The 26,679-nt window shown below is 57.2% G+C and overlaps 2 protein-coding genes across 7 annotated transcripts in view; one reads left to right on the top strand and one right to left on the bottom strand.

The window, feature by feature from the left end:
• Positions 1–1,250: 1,250 nt before the first annotated feature.
• Positions 1,251–14,948, bottom strand: CRAT (carnitine O-acetyltransferase). Of its 3 annotated transcripts, XM_004757127.2 has the most exons (15): positions 14,638–14,945; positions 12,939–13,077; positions 11,994–12,257; positions 9,146–9,264; positions 7,929–7,982; positions 7,212–7,377; positions 6,701–6,875; positions 5,709–5,887; positions 5,078–5,178; positions 4,723–4,842; positions 4,443–4,565; positions 4,186–4,321; positions 3,766–3,828; positions 2,898–3,035; positions 1,251–2,165 (listed from the first exon to the last, which is right to left on the bottom strand). In XM_004757127.2, exons 2-15 carry the CDS (start codon positions 12,963–12,965, stop codon positions 1,950–1,952), a joined length of 1,881 nt encoding a protein of 626 aa, XP_004757184.1. In that variant the 5' UTR covers positions 12,966–13,077; positions 14,638–14,945; the 3' UTR covers positions 1,251–1,949. The 3 variants fall into 3 exon arrangements, 2 of the variants coding, with proteins under 2 accessions (XP_004757184.1, XP_004757183.1); XM_004757126.2 differs by lacking the exon at positions 12,939–13,077; XR_006607447.1 differs by lacking the exon at positions 1,251–2,165 and having other exon boundaries at positions 2,956–3,035; positions 4,443–4,632; positions 14,638–14,948.
• Positions 14,949–15,195: 247 nt separating this feature from the next.
• The window catches only part of PTPA (protein phosphatase 2 phosphatase activator), a 29,637-nt gene continuing 18,153 nt past the window's right edge, over positions 15,196–26,679 (top strand). The window contains exons 1-3 of one of the 4 annotated variants that reach the window (XM_045082565.1): positions 15,197–15,220; positions 20,502–20,599; positions 23,606–23,692. In XM_045082565.1, coding sequence (XP_044938500.1) covers positions 20,576–20,599; positions 23,606–23,692 — 111 coding nt within the window. In that variant the 5' untranslated portion in view covers positions 15,197–15,220; positions 20,502–20,575. Of the gene's footprint in view, positions 15,221–15,306; positions 15,625–20,501; positions 20,600–23,605; positions 23,693–26,679 lie in introns of those variants that run through there. The other 3 variants (XM_045082566.1, XM_045082567.1, XM_045082568.1) reach the window with 3 other exon arrangements.

A 26,679-nucleotide genomic window follows, 5' to 3' on the forward strand; every position in this document is an offset into this window, starting at 1 on the left:
GAGCCTGACATGGGGCTCGATCCCAGGACCCTAAATTATGACCTGAGCCAAAAGGAGATGCTTAACTAACTGAGCCACCGGCCCTGCCCCCCGCCATGTATGAAAGTTTTTTAAATCACAGTGCACAAAATACAAGCCGAGATGGCCAGGTACAAAAGGAAGTGGCGCCGTAACCGGGAACCAGCAGAAAGCAGGCAACGGAGGCAGACCCGTAAATACCGGGACGTTACCGGAATGATCAGGCACAGACAAAATCGTTCTACTATTTTAAGGAAATAAAAGACAATCTTGAAAATATCTGTAGGGGACAGGAAACTAAAGTGAGATCTGGCAGATACTGAAATGAATCAAAAGTGAAAAAGAATAGGTAGGTGTAAGGCAGACCAGATGCAGTTGAGAACAGGCGAGCTGGAGGACAGGTGGGTCAAAAATCCAGCAGGCGGGGAGGAGAGAGGGAAGGGGCTGTCCAGGGAGCTTTGGGGGTTCCCCTCATCCCAGGTAGACTCGCTGCCTTCACCCCCATTGGCAGTCCCCCGCCCCTGCTCACCATCCCCACCTTCAGGCAGCCCAACTTGTCCCAAGCCTAGCTGACCACTTCTTATATGATAAACATCTTTCAAATGTCGCTCGTCCCACCTGCCAAGCCACTCCGGGTCCAGGGCCCCACCAGTCCCTCCCCTGGAGACCGTGAAGCCTCTGCCCATGGCTCCCTCATCCACAGCCCAGCCAGGCCCCCTTCAACCCATTCCTCGGCATCTTCCTAAAACACCCTCCTCACTGTCTTGGGAGAATCCCCCTGTATGGGGCCCTAGGTGGTCTGGCCCCATTCTCTGGGCCACATCTCTTGTTCCCTGGGACTTTGGGCAAGGGGCATACCCTCTCCTGTCTTCATCAGAGAATGAGGAACCCATCTGTGTGGCTGTGAACAGGCTTGGGCTGGACAATCCCTAGTGCCTAGGACAGGTCAGTTCCACCTGTCTGTTCCTTGGGCCAGCCAGCACCTTCCTGTGCGTCCCGGGCTGGGGCCCTCTGTCCTCCTCCTATGGGGCTGAGTCTCGGCCAGTGTCCACCTGGCTCCTTTCTCCTCCACCCGCTGCCCCGGGTTGTCTGAGTGGGTGGGGTGTTAGGGCTGGGTGCTTAGCTACCAGGGCTCCTCTGGAAATCTCTGCCATTTAGTGGCTGGGTGACCTTAACCTCTTAATCTTGTTTCCGCATCTGCAAAATGGAGGAAGCCAGAGGATCTACACGTCTCCACCGACAAATTTCTCCTTTATTAATCACCTTGCATGTTACTGTTACACAACCATCAATGTGGTTCAGGAATCAAGCTGAGTGGAAGCGAGCGAGTCAGGGCTCACGGGCCACATCACCCAAAAGAGCACAGCAGCACCCCGGGAAGACAGCACTGCCAGGCAAGGGTGGGCCGAGTCGAGGCCTTGGGTTTCCCTTACCGGCACACCCTGCACTCTGGCCTCAGCCTCAGGGAGGCCTGGAGACCCCTGGCTCTAGAGAGTCCTGTCTCTAGATCCTCGGGAGCCTGGGGATCGGGGCACAGACACTGGCCCAGCAGCGTAGAGGGCAGGAGGCTGGCTAGAGCTGAGCTAGCAAGAAAGGGACTTGCCAGTCTGCTCCACTGGCGAGGGACAGGCTCTTCTGGTTCCTTTCCCTGTAGGTGGGCTCATGGGTAATGCGCGCCGGGTGCCTGGGCCTTCTGTCCTACTCAGCCTTGGAGCTCAGCCCAGGCCCCGGGCCCCAGTGCAGGCTGCGGATGAGCCATGGAAGGTACTGGCTCACGCCCGCAGGCCCTGCATGATCAGATCCCTGTGTGATCAGATGCACAGGGTCTGGGGTTGGCGGGGGGGTGGGGGGCAACGGAGCAGAACCCTGGTGGGCGGCCCACTGCTGGGGTCGGCTGGGCTGTGACGCCGGCAGGCCTGAGCACCGGGGGCTCAGAGCTTGGCTCGGGGGTGACTCTGCAGCAGAGCGCGCATGTCCAGGAGCGCCTTCTCCAGGTAGTGCGCCAGGCGGGCTGCGTTGGTCTCTGCGCAGCTGTTGTAGGCCGACACGGAGAAGTTGATGTGCGCCTCCATGGGGTTGTAGCAGATGCCGTAGCCATCGGGGACCACGGGCCCGAAGAACATGACACAGTCCGTCTTGGCAGGGACCTGGAGACAGCACGGGACCGAGGCTTTTGTCCCACCCCACGGGCTCCCCTCCAGCCCCGCGGGGGCACCAGCCAGCCTTTCTGCATCTCCACACGCACTGTACTCTGCCCGAGATGCCCCCTCCCCTTCTCCAGCGGATGCCTAACTTCTCCTCCTCCTTGGGGTGCAGCTCTGGAGCCAGGTCTCTATGGAGCCTTCCTTGCCATTCCCGAGGGAGCTTTAAGGGCTCCTTCCTTGAGCCTTCCCTGAACCCCAGCACTCCCTGGCGGGAGGAGTGGGAGAGTGGGAGGGGCACCAATGTCCCCGTCCCTGTGCTTCCAGCCTACTGTGTGAGCCCCCAGGGACAGGGACAGGGATGTGTCCTTGTGTCCCAGTGCCCAGCACTGGATGGCAGGACTCAGACGTTCCTTTGTGTCTGAACAGTGAATGGATGAAGTCGATTCTCCCACCTGGGGGGAACTCGGACTCCTTCTCAGCCTCCCTGAGCTGCAGCGTAGCCCCCTGACCCCAGCTCTTCCACTGGAACTCAGCTGCTTTGGCAGCGGACATGGGGTGCCCTCTAAGGGTCACGCCACTACAAAGGTCTGACCATGCTCTGCACCTTGGCTCTATTCGGGATAGCCTTTGTCCAGCTCCAGCGAGGGTCTGTCCTGTCCCATCCCAGGGCACCTACGGCAGTGGCAGGGGCCCGGAGTGCAGGAACATCCAGATGGTTCTGGGGCAGTGGCCTACCTGGCTGGTGGAGAGGTTGAAGTGCATGGCGATGGCATAGGAGGTGTCCATGAAGATGTCGGGCATGCTCACCAGGTCCTCAATGGCCTGTAGCTTCAGGCCCAGCAGGTGCCGGTCGAAGGCCTCCCCCCGGATGGCCTGTGAGAGGGGGAGCTGTCAGGCACAGCGGCTGCAGGCCCAGAGGGTGCCCATGACCTTCCTCAAAAGCCTACGGCCGCAGCGCCTCTTCCATGCAGTGGTCCCTTGGACTCATGAGAACAGAGGGTCCAAGCAGGACAGCCCTCACTTTACAGATGGGGAAACTGAGACCCAGGGAACTGCCCAGAGAGGGGCAGGGCAGGATTTAAGAACACAGGCCTATAGCTGGGTGTCCTGGCCCTATTCTGGCTATGAGACCTTGGCAGTTCCTCTACATCCTGGAGGCTCAGTATGTTCATCTATAAAATGGGGGTGGTCACTGAATTTCCCTTTACAGGGTGTCACTGAGACCGAAATGGACCTCTGTGTGGCACGTGGGCAGAGCCTGGCACACAAGGTGTTCAGAGGCGGATGGGAACCCAGACCTCACCCCCTTGACTGCCGCTCCAAGCTGTCAGAGGGCAGGATGGGTGCTGTTGGCCAGACCCTGCAAACCCTCAGAGTCCTGGGCTCCGGGGCCATTGAGGAGAGAGCATGACGCCAAGATCCAGAGGTTAACCCGGGACCAACAAAGTCACTGGCCTCAGCCTCGGTTTCTCCAACTTTAAAAGGGGGATATTCAGCCTGGCTCCAAGTGCCCCAAGGGTCTCAAGGTTTGGGGAGGAGGGATTCATGGTAAGGGTGAGCAGCCCTGGAGATCTGGGAAACCAGGTCACGCGGTCACGGTCACCTGGTCAGTATAGGCTCTGTGTGCCTGCACAGCCTTCCGCAGCAGCTCCACCTTCTGGTGCTCCTAGGGGTGAGGGAGTCGGAGTACAAGTTCCTTCCCCATCGCTGGCCGCCCACACCCCAGCAGCCCACTTCCCAGCCAGCACTGGTGTCCGCGCCCCCTGAGAGCAGGAACTGGAACTACTGCCTCTCTCCTATGTCCTCCCCCGAGGCCTGAGCCCCAGGGCAGATGCTGGCTGCAGAGCAGTTCCTCTTGGTGTCTGACCGCAGGGAAGCTCAGGGCCAAATTCATGACTCCAACCCCTGGTAGATTTCCAGGGCCCACCAGAGGGTGGGAAGCAGTAGGTGCTCAATCGAGGTGGAATGACAGAACGTACAGGAGAGGAGGCCAGCTTGCCCACCCTTACCCCAGACCTCTCACCGACACACTGGGGTCATCCATGGCTTTGACGAAGGCCAGCGAGTCCACGGAGGCAGAGCGGATGGTGTCTGTGCGCCCCAGGTGAAACATCCGCAGGGAGGCGCTCTCGTACGTGGCACACGCTTGTTTGTAGATCCTGGGGTGGGAGAGGGGGCTGAGCACGCCCCGCAGGCAGCCTGCCCCGCCTCCACCCTCCCCAACCCCCCACCCGCCCGGCCTCGAGCCTCCTCCGCAGGCAGGGTGCCGGTGGAGCACACCTGTAGTAGGCCAGCTGTAGTGCCATCTGGACAAAGGCATCCGGGCTCAGCTTCTCTGACTTGGGGAAGTCTTTCCCAAAGTGGTGGAACACCAAGACCACGACATCCAGGTCCTGGATCATGCTGGGGCGGGGGGGCAGCAGGAGGGAGGTGGGTGAAGGAGACGGCCCAAGAGCTCTCGGTCACAGCCCTGCAGGATGACAGCTGCGAACAGGAGCCTGGCAGGCCCCAGGGCGCCGGGCCTTTAACCTGACGTAAGCCCCCCATTCCCGGTGCTTACATGCTGAGGTTCTGCTTGGCCTTCTCAATGTCACTCTTGATCTCGGGGGTGATGTTGAACCGCAGCTTCTTGGGCATGGGCAGGGGCACCATGGGGGACCGCACGAGCTCAGGTTTCTTCCTGCATGGGACATGGGGGCCTCGGGAGCCTGGGTCCATACCTAGGCCTGGGGTGGGGGGCATGGGTCCCCAAGGCTGGAGGGAGCCAGCCTAGGGAGACCCTGGGTGTGCTCCTTAGAAAACTGCCTTCACTCCCGTTTCCAGGGGCCTGCAGAGGGCAAGGGACTTGTCCAAGGTCCCGTAGCTGGGAAGTGGCAGAGCCACAGCGCAAACCCAGGTGGGACAAGCATGCTCACGTGAACTCAATGACGTGGTCCACAAGGGCGATGATGGGGGGCCCCTCCGCCGCCGCGTGCTCATAAACAAGCCCACAGGAGCCGTCTTCGGCCACAATGAACTATGGAGGGGAGCGGGAACCCGTCAAGCCCGGGGCCCTGGGGCCACTCTGTGCTGGCTGGGGCCGTGGGAAGCGCCTCTCTGAAGCCATCTCAGGGGTTAGGCTGACTTATTACTGTCATTAGTAACAGCTGACGCTCAGCAGGGGCCTCAGGCCCATTCTAGGCCACAGCAAGCAAGCACATCCCATACCCATACACCTCACTGAGTCCCTGCAGTGCCCTCCCCGGGAGTCGTCTTAAAGGTGCAGAGAAGGAAAGTCACGGCCAAGACCACGCCGCTCTGCCAGGCCCCACAGCCCAGGCTCCCTCTGATGTGCGGAAGGGGTGACAGCGGTTTCTGGGCCAGGCCCAGTAATGACAGGCTGACCTTCCAGTAATTACAGCCACATCCCTCTACTGGCTTCCCGCCTGCTTTATGAGCTGGGAGGCGAGGGACGCCCAGGTGAGGGGCCGGAAGTCCTGCGGCTGCAGTGGGCCAAGCCTGGGTGGGCGTCCCGGGCAGGGAGTCCCAGCCCCACGGGGCCCCCACCTGTAGTGTCTTGTCGAACCAGCGATTGCCGCTGTTAAGCTTGCTTCCGCCCCCGTGCAGCATCTGGCCAGCCACATGGCTGCGGTACACGTCCTCGGAGACCCGAGGCATGGGGGCGTCCAGGCACAAAGTGAAAATGCTCTTCTGGATGGAGCGAACGGATTCCCGGTTCACCTTGTCTGTGGAGGTAGGCGGGAGGGGGGCGGGACGGGGCCGAAGGTTAGGCCCCAGAGAGGCCTTGGAGGCTTCTAGAGCATTTGCCTAGTGCCACGTGTGGGTGTCAGAGCTTCACACTCAACAGGGCCCCCGCAGCCCCCTGGCACCCCATGAAGCAGGGCCCGATACCGGACCCATGTTAGAAACGAGGAAACACAGGGGTACCCGGCTGGCTCAACTCCTGATCTCAGGGTTGTGAGTTGGAGCCCCACGCTAGGTGTAGAGATTACCAACAAAATAAAAATAAACTTAAAAAAAAAAAGGAAGGAGGGGGCACCGGGGGGGGGCTTAGTCAGTTAAGCCCCCAACTCTTGATTTTGGCTCAGGCCAGGATCTCAGGGTCCTAAGGTCTGAGATGGAGCCCCAGGGCTCAGCGGGGAGTCTACTTGTCCCTCTCCTACCACCCGCCCCTCCCCCTACTCTTGTGCAAAACTAAATAAAATCTCCAAAAAGAAAAAAAAAAAAAAAAGAGGGCACAGGAGCCCCAGATCATGTGGAGGGCCAGTGTGGCTCAGGGGGCCAGCACAGGGGTCTGGCTCCGGGGACGATGCGCCTGACCCACACAGGATTGGAAAGAACACGGAGGCACAGGTGGGGTCCGCAGCCAGAGGACCCGGACTGTTACTATAACTTTGCATCTTAATAGAGGGAAACTAAAGCCATCCAAGCCTCCTGGTCTGTGAAATGGGCCATCAACAGCCGCTCCGACTGGAGCGCACTCAGTGAGAATGGTGGTGGGGGGCTCCACTCCTTCTTCCACCCCCACCTGGGGGCACCTTTGATGAGGGTGCTGTATGCCTTGGCCCAGGAGTTGCGGTGGTTGGAGGTAAGGATGCCCACGGGCTCTTTGTTGGTTTGCAGGGACGAGTTCCAGATCTTCTCCAGCTGCACGAAGATCTGATCTGACGTCAGGGGTGTCCCATCGCTGTGGTACACGTCCAGCTCAAAAAACTATCCAGGCACAGGCAAGTGGAGAGAAGGGAGGCGGGTGGGGTGAGGGTGGAGGGAGTTTTCACGCCGGCCACCGCCACCTCACACCCTGGCCTCCTCCTGGCCTTGGCAGCCCAGGCCCCACCGAGGGGTGAAGTCAGGTCACAGGTATGAGAGCGGAGGAGGACCTTGCCTGGCTCTCCCCCAGGCTGGGCAGGACCACGGCCCCCTCCTGGCTGCCCTCAGGCTGGGCTTGTGGGGGTAGGCAGGCGGTGGAGACGCCCAGTTTCCTGGGGGCCTGTGGCCCTGGGCTGCGGGGGAAGCTGATTTTCGGCAGCATGCTGGGAGCCCACCCACTTGGTAGTTGTGGACGACGGTGATGTGCATGGGTGGCTTCTTGGTCTTGCTGAAGCTGATGACTGTGTCCTGCTTGGGGCCCGGCACGCGGCAGGAGGACAGGATCTGATAGTACTGGTTCATGCACAGCGGCTTACCCCCCAGGTACTCCACGGGCAGGGTCTCGCTGCAGGGGCGGGGGCAGAGGGACAGTAAGGGGGCCACCAAGCCAGTAAGCAGAGATGAGGACGACACCGCCGGGGAACTGCTGCTAGGCACGGCTGAGAAGGGGTCTCACCCAAGTGGCGACCTGACCCCCACTCGGTAGGAGCCCGGGGGTGTGTCAGGGGCTGGCGGGCTGTCGGGAGGCCTGTATTCCACCCTGGGTGGGCCCTGCTGGGTCGCCCTGTAAACCCCTTTCCCTCTCTAGGCTCTGGTTTGCCACAGAACAGATGAAACGGTGAGTCTGCCTCTGGGGTCCTCTCTGGCTGGCTGGGACACCAATTCCAGGGGTCTGTCGGGCCCATGTCACCAGGCGGTGGCCTCTGCAGCTGGAGCAGAGGACCTAGCATCCCAATCCCCACACTTTTGTCTCCCCAACCCCTACAGAGTCTGGGCCAACAGGAAGTGAAAGCCAGGAGCTCTGGGCCGCCCCAGCACGGGTCTGGTCATTGGACTTGCCCCAGCCCAGGCTGTGCGGCTGTGGCAATGAGAGAGGGGCAGGGGCAGGCTGCTCACTTGTCAACCATGGCCTTGAAATCCAACACGCCCTCGATGAATTTGGCAGCGAACCTGGGGGGACCAATGAGCGATCAGAAGCTGTGTCGGCTGTGTGGACTCCATGCGGGAGGTCCCCAATCAGGGACGCCCGCGGGGGTGAAGGGAGGGGCCTAGTTAAGGGAGGAGACAGATTGCTTCACTCCTGATTCACTGCTTGCTGTCAGCCTGAAGGAGTTTAAGTGCAAGACCAGTCTAGCGTTGAGTCCTGGCTTGCCTTTCTGAGCTAACTTTCTCTTATCTCTAGAAGGAGGACTCCTAGAGGGCCCAGGGAGATGCTTCGGCCAAGCTCTGGCAGATGTAGGTGTAATGAATGAACTATTGCTGGCTTCCTGGTCAGTGTTGGCGGATTCTACCCACAAAGGGCCTGAACCACTGCCTGGAGCCTGGAAGGTCAGCCTTCCCTGAAGCCTCAGTTAGAGAGGGACCTGGGACCTTGCGGGACAGGGAGTGTGAATAGGAGGGCAGTAGCTCCGGGTATCCCCTCTGATAGGGAACTTCCTGTTTGAGGGCCTCTGTGTCTCCCAGGCCACCTCTCTTAACCTGATCTTCCTCCTTGGATGGTCTGGGCCACACCAATCACGCCTGACCCCTGGGCTGCCCCTGGCTGCCAACATAGGGACTGGGGACTGGAGTCCGAGTCAGAACTCTTGGGGTGCCCTGGTCCCTTTAAGAGAAGCCCGTGGTAGCCCCGAGTGGCTGGTCCTTGGGCAGGAGATCCCTGTCACTGGTATTTTTATCCCTGGTAGTCTGGGCACAGGGGCCAGGGCAAGTGACATGGCTGAGTGTGGAAAAGGGAACTGTGTATAAAGGTCACCCCTGTGGCCAGCTGGACAGAGAGAGGAGGGGGGGTGACGTGTCAGAACCAGGGTGAGGGACAGCCTCAGGTTTAGAGGGAGGGAGGGGACATGGTCCACAGTGCAGTGACCCGTTATGAAGCTTCAAAACCAGGAAGACCCTGCTTTCTGGCCCGGATCAGCGAATCCTGAACGGTGCTCTTGGGCAAGTCCTTTCATCTGTAAGAGAGGGACGATACTCCGGACTTCATAAGGCTACGCGTGCGGATAGAAGACAATGACTAGGACTGGGGCCCTGCACTCTCGGGGGTGGGGGGGGGGGAGGTTGGACATCAGGGCCCTGGACATGCCCGGAGCCCTGTCCCAGCCAGAGCCACTCACCGGAGCTGTCCCTGTAGGTCCACGAAGTCCTGTTTGGGCAGGGCCACACCGGGGCTGGAGTAGATGACCAGGGGCTGGCGGTACTGGAGGTAGGCTGTTTTGAGCCACCATTCGGACAGCTGGGAAAAGGACCAGAGCCTGTGAGGCGTGGGCGGGGACCTGGCCGGGTCCCTCCTACCCCCTCTATAGAGCGTATATAGTGCGCAGATCCTCACAGTGAAGGCGCAGATCCAGAGCCCCCTCCCCGCCCCCTTCAGCCCACCGCCCACATTTCCCCTTCCGCCTGAGGCAATCCGCTTTAGCAAGAGAAATCAGACAATACTGCCAAGCCAAAGACTCCAGAGGGAAAGATGGGGCAGGAAACTTGCGGGAGTAGGTGGGGTGAGGGGGGGAAGAGGCAGAAGTGAGAATCATTTGCCTTTCTCTTACACACCCCCCTTTTTCCCCCAGAGTTTACTTATTTATTTAACAGATAGAGCACAAGCAGGGGGAGCAGCAGGCAGAGCAAGAGGGAGAAGCAGGCTCCCCGCGGAGCAGGGAGCCCGACGCAGGGCTTGATTCCAGGACCCCGGGATCATGACCTGAGCTGAAGGCAGACATTTCACCGACTGAGCCACGCAGGCGTCCCTCTTACACACTTTTGGTCAATGATTTTACTACTTTCAGAAAGAAAAAATATATATATATATATATGCCAGGTGGACAAAAAAGGGAAAAAGGAAAAAACCCTATAAAGTCTGACAATCGTGTTTTTGACCGTCCCGGGTAGACACTATCCAGGAAGCCAGGAGCAGAAGGGCTCAGTGCAGTGTAGCCCTTGGGACCCTGGTCCTCCCTGGCCTGGGTTCTGTTGGTGTCAGACCGGGCTGCAGACACTCTCTCGGGTCTCAAGGTCAGGGCCATCTGCAGAAAGCTCCCTGCGAGGGTGAATCACACTGCCCTAGTGCCCAGACATGGGCGCCAACTCCTGTGTCTCCACCTGGTGGTCTGTCCTCTGCTCAAGGGGCGTGGCTTCCATCAGGTGAGCAGTCTCTCTGGGGACCCACCACAGACAGCGTGTTGAAGGCTCCTGTCCCCAGGCTGTGCAGACTGCCACTGCCTATCATCCTTGAGCCTTACCTGCTGACTGTCATACCTGCTCACTCCGCCCCTGCAAGCAGATGCCTGAAACTCCTTTCTGGCCGGTCTCTCCACCCCAGGGGCTCTCCCACCTCCACTGTGTTTCCTCTCCCCTCTCAAACAGCAGTGGGACCTGCCTCTTCACCACTCGGGTTCTGCTTGGGGAACTGCTGGCCTGAAGCACCAGGCCATCAGCTGTGGACCACGCGCCCACGTGCCAGTGAGCAACAGCGCTCTGCTGACTTGCGGCCTGAGGACAGCACTCCTGGTCAGCCAGACCCCCCTGTGGAGCTCAGGGCCTCCCTGAGAGTGGCTGTGTGGCTCTGAGCTTCCCGTCTACCTCTCTGAGCCTCAGCCTCCTCATCTATAGATCAGGGAGGGGCCGACAGGAATTCCTTCCCCTTGGGGACAGCCGGTCGCCCTCCACCAGAGGCCCCTACTCCACCAGGGATCTCAGGGCTTCTGACCAGAGCTGGGAAATAAGGGCACATCCTACAGATGTGGGCAGCCCCCCGCTGAGAATCTGCTGGGCACGAGGGCCCTGTGAGTGCAGAAAGGGACACGCTTACCCCTTCAGCTAGAAGGTACTCCTTCTATGGGAAGGAGCAATGGGCTAGAAATGTTGGCAAACTGCCAGGCCGCAGACCCCCTAAGCCCCTGCCAAAGCTCAGGACGTGCCACCCGCCCGCTGAAGACTCCCACCTGCTGTGTGCAGACCGCACCCTCCACCTGCTGCCCTCAGAGCATCTCCCACCTGATCTGGCCAAAACCCAGCTCTGTTTCTCTCCCACAGACCTGCTGCCCCTCGGCTTTTCCTGTCCTGGCCGGTGTCCCTCTTCCCTCCCCCTACGCGGTTGCTTTAGGTCAGGACAGCTGACCCCGCAGCCCCCATCAGCAAGGGCCACTGGTGGCGCTTCCAGAACATACACCGGGCAGACAGAACTGACTCACCCGCCCTCTCCCTGCCGGTGTCCCCCCTTGGGCTGCCGGCGCCCGTCTCATCCCATGGTTCCCACCCCCACGCCCGCTTCCTTCCCAGCAGACAGGGTGGTCCTTCCCCACTGTGTCAAGAGGTGGCAGGTGCATAGAAAAAGCGCACGGAGCATCCGTGTGGACCCGTTTTCATGAGCTGCGCACACCTGTGTGACAGATGGGGACAAGGAACGGGGCAGGAGGGGGGGTCTGGTCTGTCACTGAGCAGCATCAATGCCCTGCTTGGAGTCACCCTGCGGCCCCTCCCACCGAGCTCAAGTCCGGCTTCCTTCCTCTGATGCTCACCACCCCCAACCCCAGCGCCAGGCCATCGCGCTACATTCCAACCTCTGTTGCTGAACATGCTGGGCTCTTGCTAGGCTCTTGCCACCTTCGCCCCGGTTGTCTCTGTCTCGGATCCAACACCACCTCCTCTCTGCCCACGCAGAACAAAGACACTGCCCTTTCCCCCCTCCCTTTTCTCTCCCGGCACCGGCAAGAAACTCATCCACTCACTCACCTGTGCGCTGTTTCATCACCTGGCAGCCCACCCTCCGTGAATGTGAGCCCCAAGGGACCACGGCCCGTCCCCTCGCTCACTCAGGGCCTGGCCTAGTTCGAGGCACAGAGGAAGCACTCAAGAAAGCCCGTGGCACGAAGAATGTGCCAGAAATTCTGCGGGAGGCCACCAGCAGGCCACAGCAAGGGATCGTCTCCCGACCTGAGCCTCCGAGAGGGCCCCGTTCTCAGAACTCACCCAGTTCTCGGTCTTCCTGGCCCGGCGCTCCAGCCCCTTCTGTAGGCGCTCGCCCACACCCCCCGCCGCCTGAAACTCTTCCACCAGCTGCTTGGTTTGGGTCCACTCCTCCTCGCTCACGATGGGCTGCAGTGCCTTGAGGTAACGGTCCAGGGACTGATGGAGCGCGGGCACGGGCAGCCGGGGCAGCGAATCCTGGTGGGCCTTGAAGCGGCCGGAGACCTTCACCAGTGACGAGGGCTTGAGGAAGCTCAGGGGCTTCACCTGCAGGCAGCAGAACATCTTGCTCATCCTCTCACCGGCTCTGGGAGGCCCTGGCAGTCCTAAAGCTAGGGTCCCCGGCCCTTATGTGCCGATCCCCAGGGTCAGAGCCAGCCTCTTGGGTGGTGCCTGCTTGGCTACCCAGCCCTCAATCTGTAGGTGTCTCCACCTCTCCGGGGCCTGGAGATGCGGGCAGGAGGTGTGGCCACTGATCCCAGTAAGGCTCCTAGGAACCAAGTCAGGATGAACGGCACTTGTTGGGGGTGGCGGAGCTGAGCGTGACCTCTCACCTGTCTGGATGCACCAAGGCCCCGCCTTCTTCACCCTGGCACAACGGCCGGCCAGCAAGCTGTGGGGCGACTGCTCCCGCCCAGGGCCCCCCACCTCCTTTTCTCCCACCCTTGCCACGCTGGGAAATAAGAGGCAAAAAGAAAAAGTCAGAAAGAGCCGGCAGATGACAGCAACTTTGGGTGAGGGCCAGGCCTTGGTATCTGTCTGTGGGTTGGGGACAGGGGCAGCATAGGAGCAGCGCTGGGGCAAGCAAGACTAAATGGCCTGACAGGTGGGTGAGAGGTGGCAGAGAGAGAGAGTTTGGGAGACTCTGGTGGTAGACAGAATGAGAGAGAGGAGAACCGAGGCTGTGGACAGCAGTGGGTAGGCAAGTGGCAGAGGATCGTTCCATACCTTCTCTTTCTGCTGCCCGTCCTCCATGGCAGGACTGAGGTTCTGAGCCCTGTCTGTCTGACTTGGGCTGGGCCTCTAAGCCTAACTGTGCTACCCAGTGGGCGAGCAGAACCTAGCAAGAGACAGCCACTTGCCCGGGCTGGAAAGAGAAGACAAGAGCCAAGGTTCAGGGGGGAGGCAGAGGGGCAATGCCGAAGGCTTCGGTGGCTAGGGTGGCATCTTGGGTGGCGGCTGTGGCAGGCACCTTCCCTAGCGGCCAGAAGTGGAGGATTAGGGAGCAGGTGAAGGGGCCGGCAGTAGGCATCCGAGTAGGAGGAAACCTGGAATGTGTTCTCTCTTCTCCGGGTGGGCCTGGTGCCAGGAGGAATTAAAAAATCCACCTGCTGGAATCTGCACAGGTCTGTTTAATGATGGAAAACTTGGCTGGAGGCAGAAGCTGCCTGGCTACTGAGGTTATACCACAACTCTGAAATTGGTTCTGTAAATTGGGGTTGATACAAGAGGGCAGATGCTGGGAAAGGGCCATTACGTGGGCAGTGGCTGCTAAGAGCTCATCCTGTCTCCCTCCGGGACTCTTGGAGCCCTTCTGGGCCTCCCTTCCACCAAAGCCTGTTTCTCTTGAGCTGTGGCTCACTCAGCTGGGGGCCAAGAATGAAGGACTTTGGCCACAAAAAAATAAACTGAAGGAGGAGGCTGGTTTTGGGATTCTGCTTGATTCGAGTTTCCAGATCTGGGGAATTCTGGCCAAGTCTCTCCTTGTCTCAATTTCCCAGGTAGTAAACTGATCGGGCCACCCAGTGGGTCCTGGAGGATGACCTAGAAGCTGTCTGTGAGATGGGGGCACCAGTCGGGTGTCAGTGGCAAGGGTGACGTGGAGCTTTAGGGTTCTGGGAGACCTGGAAGAGCCTTTTGGACAGCGGATGGGTACCCTGAGCCCTCCGGGCTAAGTAGTGTCTGTTTGAACATCCTTCTTGGCATAGTCAGAAGGAGATACAAGCAGAGATATGCTTGGAGTAGAGAGGAAAGGAAGTTGTATCAGAGCGGCAGCACTTCTTGCTGCCCTGTGGGGAGGATTCTGGGGTAGACTCGGACAAGCTGGGGGGGAGGGACTGGTGGAGACAAAGGGTATGGGGTTGCCACCTGCTGCCTCTTGCCAGTTCAGAGGACCTTCAGAGCAGCCCAGCTTGAGGCCTCCACGTGCATTTCTCCGGCCACACAAAATTCTCCAAGGGCCATTTGATAAGCCCAAGGAGACCGACCAACTGGATGTGGTTGGAGAAGTGGCGAGGCCTGGGCGTAAAGGGCTCAGGCTGACCATGCAACAGGTGTGTGAGTCAGGAAATAACCGGGGAGAGACTGCCGGTCTCTCTGCTCCTTGGCCCTGGGTCGAAGGGTGGAGGTGCTGCCTGAAGCCAGGGTCCTCGCTATCTTTCCTGGGTGGTTGGAATTTAGAACCACACGATGTGTGTTCGATCGGATCTCTGACCTTGAGCCTCAGTCTCCTCCTCTGCCAAGCAAGGTTAGTCCACCTGCCGATCCCACCCCAGCAGCTGTTGGCCAGGCAGGACAGTGGCCACGGGCCGCGTCGCTTCCAAGGCCCGTTTCTCCATTTCGGCGCAGCTGCGTGTCTGGCTGGCCCGACTCTCGGCCCGCCCGCCCCGTCCAGGGCCCGTCAGTCCAGGTTCCTTCCCGCACTCACCACGGTCCTGGCCGCGAAAGCCAACATCTCCGCGGCTCGCCCGCGAACACACAGTCCGCTCGGTCCTCCGCACTGAGCAAAGTCCGCGCCGCCGCCTCCGCCGCCGTCGTTGGCAGGTCCCCGTTAGTGCCTCCGGGCCAAGGTCGCCGCGTCACAGCCACCGGCCGGTAGAGGCGGCCCGGCGCCCACCCACCGGGCCGGGCGGGCGGCGGGCTGGGGGCCCCCGGGAGGAGGATTCTCGGGGCGGGGCCACCAGCCGGTTGCGGGCCGAGGCCGCTAGCCTCGAGCGCGGGGCGGGACCACAGCGTGGGGCGGGGCTGCACGGGGGCGGGGCCGAGGGCGCGCTTAGTGGTCGCGAGACCCTGCGAGGCAGTGGAACCCAGGAAGAGGGGCGAAAGAGGCGCCTGTCCAACTCGCCGTCTCCCCCCTCCAAATGCTTTCTAAGCTGTTGGAGACAGTAGCATGCACCCCTCTCAGTCCGCTTGGTGTCCTTGAGCGCCGCTCTCAGAGCGGCAGGAAAACACGACCATGTCAATAAGGGAACGGCCTCTCCTGTGCCTCCGGACAGGGTCAAAGAAGACAGGTGGGACGTGCCCCGCACAAGCATGGCTGCCGCGCTCCCGCGGCCGGGCGCCCGCGGGCCGGTAGGGAGACGAGCCTGCCGTTGGCGCGCATGCTCCCAGCTGCCCCGCACCAACATGGCGGCCGGCTGCCCGTGAGCGCCGCAGCCGCGAGCCGGCCGTTGCTGGGCATGCTCCTTGCGTGCCCCGCACCAGCATGGCGGTCGTCTTCACGGGGGTGACTTTAATTCTCAGTTTTCCGTTCTAGCCGGCTGGTGCTCCTTTCTTTTCAGAAAGCTCTGAGCGCCTTGGTGAAGCCGGGGAAAGGGAAGGGGTGCGGGGGTGAAAGGTGAGAGGGGACTGCAGGCATCCGGGCCGGCTCCTGGCGGGAGGAAGATGGCTGAGGGCGAGCGGCAGTCGCCGTCAGGTAGGACCGGCCGGGCCCTACAGGGGTCGGGCAGGGGCGCGGGGGCGGTGCCGGCGCGGGGGCGGGGAAGGGGTGTGGTGTGGGGGGCTCGGCGGCGGGGTAGGGGGCGGGTCGGGAGGTGGAGGAACTCCAGTGGCGGGAGCTGCTGGGCGGGGAGGAGGACGGGTTGGGGGGATCTGGGGAGCGGACCCGGGGCTGCGAAGGGGTGGCGGGTGGGGCGCAACACCTGAACCTGGGGAGCCCGGGCGGCCCGAGGGCCCGGTGGGCAGCGCCGTGGCCAGAAGGGGAGGCCTTTTCCGCATCTGGGCTGTGCGTGCTGAAGTCAGCTCTTGAGCTGCTGGGGAAGCTGCCAGGGATGGGGGCGACCGTGATTGCTGTGGCTGCCTTCTTTATTAGCCCCTGCCCCCGGGGTGAGGGGTGCTGCTCTGTGGGCCTGGGCCTGCCTGCACCCGGTTTCCAGACTCCTCCGCACCCTGCCCACCCTCATCCACCTCCCCTCTCTCCCTCCTGGAGGCGGGGCTGTGCAGTTTGTTTCAGTAGCTGAACATTTATTGAGAGAAACTGCCCTTGGTTGTGTAAACCACTAATTTTAAAAAGCTGGTTGTGCGAGATGAGTCTCTCCCTGGCATCACGATCCGTAACTTTTATTTACGCTGTGGCCTGGCTTTAGTTCATCTCAAATAACTGGGGTGGAAATACTAGGGAAAGGATCTTACAGAGAGACCCATTTCCTGGAGGAGGGGAAGGCTGTTTGCTGACGCGCACCTCCCCGCAGCCGAACTAGGAAGGACTGACTGCAGATAATTTTTAAAATTCTGACAGGGCCAGTAGGTTGGCCAAACACAGCTAATGTTTTGAACGCATTGGATATTCCTTCTAACTGTCTTGCATTTGGGGATCTGGAGAGGTCTCAGGGAGGAGACAGTATGAAGATCAAAAAAAAGCATTTCCCTCTTCCCCCATCAAATAGATGAACAAAGAGCTGGGTATGGTCTCTTATGGCATCTGAAACCAGACATTTACTTCATTTAGTACAAAACTTCTGTGCCTGTGCCCTCAGAAGTTCTGGTGTTGCCTGTGAGAGATAGAAGCCAACCAGAATTCTCAGTGAGATGAATGTGTTTCCCGAGTTGGGTGGCTGGGGAGAGAGCCCATGCACTGAAAAAGATGAAGGCTCAGGGGGGATATCTATGGCTGGAGAGAGCCAGGTGCCGGGAGGGGGTCCTTCTTTGAAGTTTGAAACAGGACGTTTTGGAACAAGTAGAAAGAACTACTTCACTCAGACAGTGTAGTGATGAAAACCTTGGATTTTAGAGTTGTACAGACCTGGCTCTGCCGGGCTGATCCCATTCTCTGAGCCTTGCTTATCTCTGAAAATGGGGCTGTTAAATACCTTCTCCGCAGAGTTGTAGTATATGTTCCATAGACGATGAGGGCAAAACATGGGGCATTGGGAGACAGGGATAGTCAGGAAATGTTGATTGCTGTTGTCCTTTTAAAAGGTGGTACAGGTTGAACGTGTAGGTTGGTTCTCAAATGACGGATGATATTACATTATGCTTTTGTTGGGGAGGAGGTTAGGGAACATCTCTAAAACTCCATTTTATACTGTGAGTTTATAGGCACTGGCACCTTTGCCAGAGATAAGAGTCTGAGGCCAGAGGAACTCAGTTATCATAGCTCCCAGTTTGAAGGCTTGTTTTTTTGATTTGAGATTGTGTATTCTGTAACAACATGTGTGTATGTTTCTGGTAACAACATGTGTGTATGTTTCATCAGTGGTTGTTGCAGTGTTTCCTACAAAGTAGCCATTATATCCCCCCCCTCCCCCCCAGCAGCAGGCCTGACTTGGAGGGTTTCCCACCTGTGAAATAAATTCAGAAGGCTGTCTCCTGGCAGGGAATTTACGGAAGTGCTCTCTGTTCTTAATGATCATTTGCAAGTTGATTATTTGGAATGTGGAACACATTTTCCCATAAAAACAATAATGTTAGGTTACTAGCCTGACTTATAAAGCTTTTAATTTAATAGCATCTTTTTTTTTTAAGATTTTATTTATTTGTTTGGAAGAGAGAGAGACAGTGTGAGCATGAGCAAGAGGGAGGAGGCAGAGGGAGAGGGCGAAGCAGACCTCAGCTGAGCAGGGAGCCGGAAGTGGGGCTGGATCCCAGGACCTTGATATCATGACCTGAGCCCAAGGCAGATGCTTCACCGGCTGAGCCACCCAGGCACCCCTATTTAATAGTATCTTAAAGTAGTAATTTACTAATAGTAGGGGCCTCAAGTTGGGTTCTGGGAACAGGGCTTATAGAACAGGTGGGAGGAGGAAGAGAGTTTCTGATTTGTGTTTTGGGCTTTGTGGTTTCAATTTTAAATTAGGCAGAGTTTGCCTTGGTCTCAGCACAGGTATCAGGTATCAGCCCAGGTCTCCAGGTATCCTAGAGCTTTCCCTTTCCTCAGGGCCTCTCCAGGCATGCTCCATTCTCCCAAATGTCACATGGTCCAGAACCATCTTGGGCCCCTGGCCCCTTTCTCCATTCAGGCAATGTCAGTGAGGTTTTAGGAGGACAGCAGGGGGACAAATTTATCGTGTGTTGTGAATGACTCCTTCTGGAGAGTTTGGGCTTTTCAAGGAAGGTGTTAATTAATACAACAGATCTTCAACAGTAGAATCAGGCACAGCCCCTGTCCAAGATCCTTGGGACCAGGTATATTTTGGAATTCAGAGTATTCCCAGATTTCAGAAAGCAGCACCCCATAATCAAACAAAAATACGTCTGTAGCAAAATCTAAATTCCCTAAGAGGGATCTGCAAAGCATAGAAATGTCCTCATGCTGGTTTAGGTGTAACTTTTGTATGAAATGAATTTTTTAAAAAAATATTTTTATTATTTGAGAGAGAGAGAGAATGAGAGAGAGAACACGAGAAGGTGGAGGGTCAGCGGGAGAAGCAGACTCCCTACTGCCGAGTAGGGAGCGGGATGCAGGACTCATCCGAGGACTCCAGGATCAGGACCTGAGCCAAAGGCAGTCACCCAAGCAACTGAGTCACCCAGGTGCCCTGTGTACCAAATGAATTTATGCCTAACTTACTTTAAAAACTTTGGGGTTTTAGAACTTTTTGGATTTTGGAATTACGGAGAAGAGACTGAGGGCATGTATTTCCTAGTGTCACAAAGTAAAGGGAATCCTACAGTGTGGGCTGGATATTTTCGGCAAAGGAGGCCACTCATACTAAGCAGTCCACTTTGGTGGGAGGTTTACTTCTAGGTCAGCACGTGGAACTGCCCTCTGTTTTCCTTTCCCCCAACTTCTGCAAGTATAGAAACTCCATTTGAAATAGGTTTTTTTTTTTTTTCCTGATTACAAAATTACTGTATGCTTTTTTTAAAAACGAGAGCGAGAGTGAGAGAGGGCGCGTGCAGGCCCATGAATGGGGGGGGGTTGGTGGGGGAGAAGGAGAGAGAGAGAAAGAATCCTTTTTTTTTTAAAGAGTTTATTTATTTGACAGATCACACGTAGGCAGAGAGGCAGGCTTCCTGCTGAGCAGAGAGTCCAATGCCTGATGCTGGGCTCGATTCCAGGACCCTGTGATGATGACCTGAGTGGAAGGCAGAGGCTTAACCCACTGAGCCACCCAGGCACCCCGAGAGAGAGAATCTTAGGCAGGCTCCATGTCTAGCCTGGAGACCGATGTGGGGCTCTATCTCATGACCCTGAGGTCATGAGATCATGACCTGAGCTGAAATCAGGAGTTTGATGCCCAACTGGCTGAGTCACCCGGGTGCCCCATACTGAATGCTAGTTTTTAATAGCAGTAAGTAAGTAGCTTAGGAATGGAAGTCTCTTACACATCTTACCTCCTAGAGATGACTGTTAACTAACTTTGGGGTTTCAGATTTTCTCCAACGCACATGCTGATAGACGTGTTATTTATACCAAGTATGTATAGCTCTTTCTGCAATAATGAGATTATATTATATATAACATAGCTTCATTTTCTTTCTTCACTTATTAATATTTAGGCTGTTTTCCTATGGCAATAATTTAGGCTTCATTTTCTTAAAAAGCTATGAAGATTTCCGTTCAATGGCCATATCATTATCTACCCATTACCTTGTCAGTCGATACGTACGCGGTTTCTACCTTTCTTCCGTTCAGTAAGGGCCTTTGTATCTATCTCGGTGTGTTTCTTTGGGCACCTGCAAGGTTGCTGTCTACATGTAGAACTGTTGGCTTTGTGGGTCTGTGTGGCTTTTTATTTCAGAAGTCAGTGCTGAGTTGCGTCCTCGGCAGATTCTACCCAGACTCCCACCAGCCGTGCAGGAGAGCTGGGGCTTCCCCCTCCCCAGTCCCTGCCAGATGGTTTTCATCTGCCACCCAGATCTGGAAAAGCCATCTCGTCTCATTTACGTTTCTTTGCTTATTCCGAGGTTGGCGATTTTTTCCCAGTGTTTATTGGTGGCCTTTTGTATTTTCCACACCCCCCTCTTTGAATTGCCTGCTTCTGTCTAAAAGGTCTACTTGGTTTTATTTTTCTAACCATTCTCCGGTGAGGGAGCCGGAGGTGAGGACACGAGCAGCGGACCGTGTCAGTTGTTGAGGGGCTCGCCAGTCCCGTGGGTCTCCGGGCTGGGGGTGGAAAGGCAGGAGGGGTTTGGGCTGACTGTCCTGGAGGTACATGTCTGGTTCACCCCAGGTACTGGGGGGTTGGAGTCTTGGTTTAAACATGTGTGTGTGTGTGTGTGTGTGAGAGAGAGAGAGAGAGAGAGAGGGAGAGACATGGTGGGGGTGGTAAGAGAGACAGAGAGGGGCAGAAGGTTGGGTTGGGGGGAAGATTCTATTTATCTGTTTGCCTCTTCACTTTCTTTGTCAAGATTCTTCGGAGGATATCCCTCCGGCCACTCAGAACTTCATCATTCCGAAAAAGGAGATCCACACAGTTCCAGACATGGGCAAATGGAAGCGCTCTCAGGTACCGGTGGCATCTGCACCGGAGGGCCCCGGGGGGGTGAAGAACTGGGGCTTTTTCAGAGGCAGTGAGTGAGCTCCTGACCTTTCCTGCTCTTGGAAGCAGAGCTGTTAGGAGCTGGGGAGAGAGCTGACAGGGGAGCCGGCTGTCCCTCTCTCAGGGCGGGGTGGGGTGGGGCGGGGGTGAGTTACAGCTGCTCTTGGAGCCAATGTGTCTAAGAGAGAAGAGGTTGTCTGTCTCATGGAAACCTAGGCCAAGGATGTGGCTGGGCCTAAAAATACCTGGGAACTGGGGCCTAGAGCAAGGGGAAGTGCAGACCAGCTTCCCGGGCTGCTCCGTCTGATGGCGGGCAGAAAATAGGAGCTTCTACCTCTTGGGCTTCTGGCATAGGCTGTGGAAAGATTGGGACCAAGAAAAAGAATGCCAATTTCCAAACCCCAGGGAAAGCCTTGGTCCCAGCTCCAGCCACGTGCCCACACCTGCTCTGCTCGGCTGGGGTGCAGTGAGGGGTCACTTGTACAGAAGGGCAGCCTCTCTTCAGGGAGTCTGCTGTGCTGACACCGAGCCCACGTCCTGCAATTGCCGTGGCTCCTTCCTGGGCCATGGAGCCTTTCTGGCTCCTCTTTCGTAAGCCTGCCTCCTAAATATTTGCAGATGGTTATCATTTCTTTTCCGAGTTATACTCTCCCTGAATCTTCCCCAGGATAAACACCGTAGTCCCTGCAGCCGCTCCGAGGACACGGTTTGGGTCCTTTCATCATCTGGGTTTGCCTACCTCAAGGTTTCTAAACCTCAGCACTGTTGACATTTGGGGGTGGTTAATTCTTTGTTGTAGGGGCTGTCCTGTGCACTGGAGGACATGTAGTGCCTTCCCTGGTCTCTGCCGGCTAGATGCCAGCAGTCCTGCCCCCCGCAAAGCCTTTAGAACCAAAAATGTCTCCAGAGCTTGTGGGAAGTTGCCTGGGAGCCAGATTGCCTGGGTCGAGAACCACAAGTCTGCCCTGAACCTGCAGATTGGCTGAATCCAAACGTGACTTTAGTTCCTTGCTTTCTGCCTGGGTCTTTTTCTAGGAGGAGCGGGTGTTTACGATGTGCCAGGTATTTTAGCTCATTTAAATCCTCACAAAAACTCTGGGAAGTTTGGGAATCATGACTTTGGGAATCATCTCCATTTCGAGGGTAAGAAAAGTGAGGCCAGGAAATAAAGACATTTAGCAAAATGGCCCAGTTGGCGAGTGGGTGGGGTGAGATTCAAGATTCATGCCCAGGTCCTCTGTCTCTAGACAGACATGGGTTGAGCCGTTTTAGGCCATGGGTCAGGACATTACTGCCTGCTCATCTAATCTGGACTTCTGCCTGTTTTTAGAAGTAGAGTTTTATTGGAACACAGCAAGGCTCATTTATATATTGTGTGCGGCAGCTTTCACACTAACTGGCAGAGCTGGGTGGAGTTGAGAGTTTGTGGACCAGGCTTGATGGCCTGCAGAGCCTAAAATAGTTACTATCTGGCCCTTTGTAGGCAGTTTGTTGATCCTGCTGTAGGCACCAATGCTTTTTGGGAAGTGTTGGTTACTTTTTCTGATGGGGTGTATGTTGAACTATTTTGGATAGAAGACTTCCACTTGCTCTAAAGCTCACCAGTCAAGTTTATGGCCCGACAAGTGACTCTGTGCCTGGTCCACACAGTTTCACTAGGCTGCAGAGCGTGGCAACCAAGAGCATGGACTTTGGGTCAGAGAGGTCAAAGCTTGAAGCCCAGGGTTGCCATTTTCTCTTCTTGTGACTTAGGCAATGCGCCTACGCTGGCCAAGCCTATTTCTTCTACCGTAAAATGGGTTGTTGGGAGGCTTAAATGACTCAAAGTCCAAAAAGCACCTGGCCCGGTGCTAGGCATTCATGAGCTGTCCTGAGCTGCGGGCATGGTTGTCACTGTCACAGGGATGAGGATGGTGGAGACATTGCGCACAGTCTCGTTTATAAGAATGACCTGAGCTTGAGTCACCAAGAGACTTGGGCCCACGGGGAGCAGGGACCATGGAGGATGACGCAGCCCCTTGCTGCTTCCTGTCTTTGCATCCTGGTGTAGTTGGTAGAAATGACTGTGAACGCTGGCTGCAGACAGCACGACGGCTCGGACCTGCTCTGTGACCCCTTATTTCCACTTGGGGCTGTTCATGGGCTGTAGGAAGGTCTTGGTACAAGAATGGTCCCTTCTAGATACACAATGGTCAGTTCCTGGGGCTTGTTGTGGCTCTTGCTGGCATCTTGGATAAGGAGGAAGAGAATGAGAGACAACAGAGATGAGGAAGAAACAAGACCGAACAGAAGTCACTTGCTCCCGGGGCCTGCAACTCAGTGCTTTCTTCTCCCTGTGCTCGTTGTAACCTGAAACTCAGCAGGGGGGAGAGTGCCCAGGTGGAAGCTGGGTTTGGCTGTGCTGGGGGACCTGGCCGCGGGCAGAAGACAGTTTCTTCTCCTTGGAGGGGGGTCTGCACTGCAGGCGGATAGCCTGGCCTGTCTGGTGGGGGAAACATCTGGAAGACTAGCAGGGGAGGAACCTTCACTGGTATTCCTTGAACTCCTGGTGGTATAGTGTAACTTGGAGGACTTGTGGGGTCCTAGCTCCACGTCTAATGAGATGCTGATCTTAGGAGACCTTGGGCAAGTCATCTCTCCTGAAGCCTTGGTTTCCTCATCTATAAAATGGGTATAGTGACAGTGTTTACCTTGTGAGGTTGTGAGAAGAAGCCACTGGCAGGAATAGTGAGCACACAGCAAAAGGACTGAGGGTTCCGGTGTCACAGAGGTCATTGGCTTGCCAGCTCTTTAGGCTGGAGGGCATGGGTTGGGTATTTGGCGTTATCGTTCTACTTCTCCTGCTGGCAGGCCAGGGTCCAGGGACAGCTTGGAGCCCTTTGGGAACTGGGTGGAGCTGGGGGCTGGCCGGGGTGTGGAGGGTCAGGGGTTGACAGTCCTCTCCTGACCCCCACTCCCCACTCTGTTTGGTAGGCATACGCTGACTACATTGGATTCATCCTCACGCTCAATGAAGGTGTGAAGGGGAAGAAGCTGACCTTTGAGTACAAAGTCTCTGAGGTAGGCACAGGCGGGGAGCCCGCTGTAGCAGGGCCCTTCCCGGAATAGCTCCAGAGAGTCACGTGTGGTCCTGGCCCCCAACAGGCTGAGGCAGGAAATAAGATCGCCAAGCACATGTGCGGTTGACATTTCGGTGTTTGTATTCCTTTTCCTTTAACAAAAATATTTATTTATTTGAGACAGAGAGAGAGAGGGAGAGCGCACGTGAGTGGGGGGAGGGAGAGGGACGCGCTGAGAGCGCTGTGAGCACAGAGCCCCACTGGTCCACCGGATCCTGACGGGGCTCCGTCTCAGGACCCCGAGGTCATGACCGGAGCTGAAACCAAGAGTCAGACGCGACCGCTCAACCGACTGAGCCACCCGGGTGCCCCATGTACCTTTTTAAATGAAAAAGGATTACAGATGAAGTAAGTGGGCTTCACTGAAGGGATCACTAGTAAAAGTGCGTTAACAGCAAGCCGCCCTCCCGCTGTCCTCCCCATCCTGCCCAGCTTCTGGGGCAGCCCTGGGAATAGTCTGGGGAATGTCACCCAGACCTGCTCTCTGAGCTCCTCCTGCTGCCCCGCCGCCTTCTAAATTCTGCCTCATTGAGGCAGGCCCCAACTGTGGACTTTTAGGTCGTGTCCCTAAATGGTGCTGCTTTGCACATCCTTACCTATGGATCTGTGGGCACTCTTTCCTAAGGAGTCGTTCTTGGAAGCGGGGATGCTGAGTTGAGGGTACAGAGAGGACAAGAGCTGTGGGGAGGAGTGCGCTTGTGGGCTACTGGCTCTTGGTGGATACCATCTCCCAGGGCTGGGTCCCAGGCCTCCAGAGGCCTCTTGGGTTCTTAGCCCAGTTGGCTCATAGTCACCTTGAGAATCTTATCTTACACACCAGGGCCTGAGAGGCCTCTCAGCGCCTTATTCCACCGTGTTGGGTAAGGCCTGGCCCTGTCGCAGCCGGGGCTCTCCACCGGACCCTCCTACCCCGCTCCAGCGGAGCTATCTCTTCCTGGGCCCTGACTGGCTGTGGGGTGGCTGAGGTCTTATGCTGTCACCAGAGGGAAGCCGGACCTGTGCTGGGGATAGACCTCCTTCTCTTGGGGGCTGGCCCCCCACTGAGTTCTTGGGTTGGGGGAGAGAGGGCTTGTCCTGGAGCCTGTGGGGACGGAAGCTCGGCTGTGCTCTGTGGGCAGGGAGTGTGGTGGGGGAAGGCTAATCACAGGGGATGTTCTCATTACCCCAGCAGATCCCGAGGTTCTATAATTTCCCCTCACGCTTTTGTCGTAGACTCCGCTCTGGTCAGGTGTCTCAGCTCAGGAGCTCTTCTCTCGGCAGAATTGCAGGGTGGTTAAGCGCTTGAGTGCTGGAGTCAGGCTGGCTGGGTTTGGATAACCTCTCCCTTCCAAGCTGTTGGCTTCATCCCCTCTGACCCTCTATCTCCACACTCTATCTGTGGAGTGTAGGAGCCAGCAGACCGACTCATGGCCCCTGGGGAGGATTCAGTGGGATCCCATACACAGGCTTGTTAGGACAGTGCCTCAGACATACTAGGTGACTAGTTTCTGTTAGCATGAGCTACTTTTAAGTTCTCATCTCCAGTAGTGGTGTGATTGCTTCAGTTGGGGGCGCTTCCAGAGCTGGGGTTCATTCCAGTGCCAGGGCGATGACTTGGTGGGCAGAAGTGACTAGTTTGGTCTCCAGAGGTCTCCCAGCTTCTGCCCACAGCTGGCAGGGCCGAGGAAGGCAGGGCTCACCTCGTGTGGTCTCAGCCCACAGATGGGGGAGGGCCCGGGCACAGCTGCTGGGGGCTCCTGCTTCCTCTCACTCCTGCCGCCTCCTGCAGGGCCTCCTGCAGGGCTGGCAGCTGGCCAGAGGGCGGCCCTAGGTGGCAGCTTCCAGACCACCAGCTGTGAAGGGAGCGAGGAAGGGCACCGTGAGTCCGTCTAGACCCGTAGACCGTCTAGACCCGTGTGTAGAAGACTCTCCTTGAGTTTGAGTTTATATTGGGTTCACATTTTGGGGTTTTGCAAAATGTGAGTAGATAGGGGCTTTTTTTTTCTTTCTTTCTTTTTTTCTGTTGTTCGTTTGATATTTAAGTTGGGGGACAAAGAGAAAGAAAACACTGGCAAGTCATGGTTTGGAGAAAATTTTACTGGACCATGAAATGTAAAAGGAAGCACTGGTGTAGGGAGCAGGAGGGTAGTTCAAATGGTTGTCTGTGCTTCCTGAGGGCTGGGCCCCCAGCGGAGGGGCAGACCCCTCAGCCCCAACCAGTCAGACAATAGAGGCCGCCCCTGCATTCTAAAAGCCCTCTCCAGAAAGACAAGCTAGGAGCCTTTTAATTATTCATGACTCCAGCTGAGCTGGCAGCTGGGGCCCCGGCTTCCGCCTCGGAGGCTTCCGCACACGTTCTTTATCCCCTTCAGCCCTTGCCCAAGACGGAGACCGCCAGGGAACTGGGTCTGCCTGGCGCTTCCTGGGGCCAGAATTACTGCCTCATCGCTCTGGAGTCCCGGGTGCTGCATGGGGCCAGGCTTGCTCTGTCCTTAATCAGTTCCTGGTGACCCGGTTCTTCTTCGCAAAGCTGGGCCGTGGTGGCACTTTTCAGCTGGGCAGCTTTCTGTCACCCGGGCCCTCTGCCTCGGCCTGGTACCCCGGGAGCTTTCCCCTCTTACAGGTGACTTTTCCTCGCTCTCCCACCCCAAGCACAGAGAAAGGGGAGGTCAGGGACCGTGACATTCGGGCCACTGTCCCGTTGCACAATGCCGGGGTTGCTGATTGTTTGGCCTGTGGTGCGATTTGTGCCTCTCGGAGGTGTGTGTGGTGGGGGTGGGCATTGGCTGACAGGTACTCCATTAGCTCAAGTCCACGTGCCCTACCCCCACAGCTCTTGGCCCGGACCTCCCCGAGCCTCGCCTTCCTCCGCACAGCTTTTCACCTGGGCACCATCTTGCTGGGCCCTACCCAGTGTCAGGGGCTCCTGGAGGTCTCTGTCTGTGCTGC

The sequence above is a fragment of the Mustela putorius genome, unplaced genomic scaffold (assembly GCF_011764305.1).
Source record: "Mustela putorius furo isolate JIRA1106 unplaced genomic scaffold, ASM1176430v1.1 tig00000596_pilon_pilon_pilon, whole genome shotgun sequence".
In the NCBI taxonomy this organism is placed as follows: Eukaryota; Metazoa; Chordata; class Mammalia; order Carnivora; family Mustelidae; genus Mustela; species Mustela putorius.